General features: G+C 35.3%; 1 protein-coding gene across 1 annotated transcript in view; it reads left to right on the forward strand.

Moving 5' to 3' along the window:
• The window catches only part of ACAP2 (ArfGAP with coiled-coil, ankyrin repeat and PH domains 2), a 183,984-nt gene that overhangs the window by 56,177 nt on the left and 126,178 nt on the right, over positions 1-1,629 (forward strand). The window contains exon 2 of the mRNA XM_011961204.1: positions 1,423-1,480. Within this exon, the coding sequence (XP_011816594.1) occupies positions 1,423-1,480 (58 nt within the window). The remainder of the gene's footprint in view (positions 1-1,422; positions 1,481-1,629) is intronic.

Raw genomic sequence — 1,629 nt, forward strand, 5'->3', positions numbered from 1 at the left:
CCATTTTCCCCAATCATATGCTAGCGCATCTCATTTTATCATAGGCATTTCTTTACTGAATATTTCATGGTTATTTTCTTATTTTAGAGATTTAAAAACTTCTTAAAAATAAATGTTACCCAATGGGGAAGCAGAATCACAGGCCGATAAGGCCGATAAGGTGATTATTCAGAGGTGACACAGAGGTGAAGTGGGAGTTCTGGAAATAGAGTTTTTTGTTTTATTTTGAGACAGGGGCACCTAGACTGGAGTGCACTGAAGCCTCAACCTCTCAGGCTCAAGTGATCCTCCCACTCAGCCTCGTGAGTAGCCGGGACTACAGGCATGAGCCACCACGGTTGGCCGGGACTACGGGCATGAGCCACCACGGTTGGCTCATCTTTTTATTTTTTGTAGAGACAGGGTCTTCCTATGTTTCCCAGGCTGGTCTCTAACTCCTGGGCCCAAGCAGTCCTTCCCCTCAGCCTCCCAAAGTGCTGGGATTACAGGTGTGAGCCACCATGCTCATTCCGGAAATAGTTTTTATCCTATCTCTGTCTCCTGAGAATATCTTACTCAGTGTAAATCCCCCATTACTATCCAACTTTAAAAAAATTTAGTTAAATCTTAAAAGACCTCTTTGAGAATTGCTAGTTTATCAAGTAGATATATGAAAATGGCATAAATGACTTAAAGTAGATGAATTACATTTTGTTATACATACTCTTGCGTGTAAAATGTTTTCATCCCTAAAAACTTAGTTGCTACTATTTTGTTTCAGACAAATTTCCAATTTTGAAATGTTGTCTTACAGTGTGATATGAAGTGCTAACTGGCATTATAATTGTATTCTCTTTTGTCAGTCAAGTATTTGGCTTATTTAGTTTCTGCATTTTTCATAATCTAACCTTCACTAATTTTTCTGTATTAAAATTATATTGCTAGGAGAAGAAGAGAGACTAAAATTACTGTTAGGTGCTGATTAAAAAAATACTCTGGAAACAAAAAAGGGTGATATTTTTCTGAGCTGCTTCTAAAAGTAAAAGCTCTTCTTTTTGGTTGCCGACAATGCCTTGCAGTTTGGTTGCATGTGTTTTGTTATCAAGAAATCTGATTCTTTGTACGCCTCAACTTTTAAAATTTCTCATTTATTTAAAAAGTGCATGCTAAATAGCTGTATTTAGTGTTATTAATTGGAATAATACTAATGCTTTGAGTATAAATTAGTGTAATGTGTTCTGTCATTGTCCTAAACAATCATTGTGTTATCTGTTGTATTGCATGATGATGAAGTATTTATACTAAATTCCAAGGTAATTATTACTTCATGTGAAGTGTAATTTTTAAGCATTCATATCTATCTTTTCATTTAGAGTTACTTTTCAGGAGTAAAGTATACATTTGAACAAATGAAATAACTTATTTTATATTTAATTTTTCTAGGGCAGCTTTGGAAGAAGTAGAAGGTGATGTGGCAGAATTGGAACTAAAACTTGATAAGGTAAATTTTACATGTTTAGCTTTTTAAAACATCGATTCTTATTTGCCATAAGTAACCATTAGTACCTACAATAGTAGGTACCTTTTTTATTTTTTGGAGACAGGGTCTCACTCTTGCTCAGGCTGGAGTGCAGTAGCATGATCTCAGCT

This window comes from Colobus angolensis, unplaced genomic scaffold, assembly GCF_000951035.1.
Source record: "Colobus angolensis palliatus isolate OR3802 unplaced genomic scaffold, Cang.pa_1.0 Scaffold54, whole genome shotgun sequence".
In the NCBI taxonomy this organism is placed as follows: Eukaryota; Metazoa; Chordata; class Mammalia; order Primates; family Cercopithecidae; genus Colobus; species Colobus angolensis.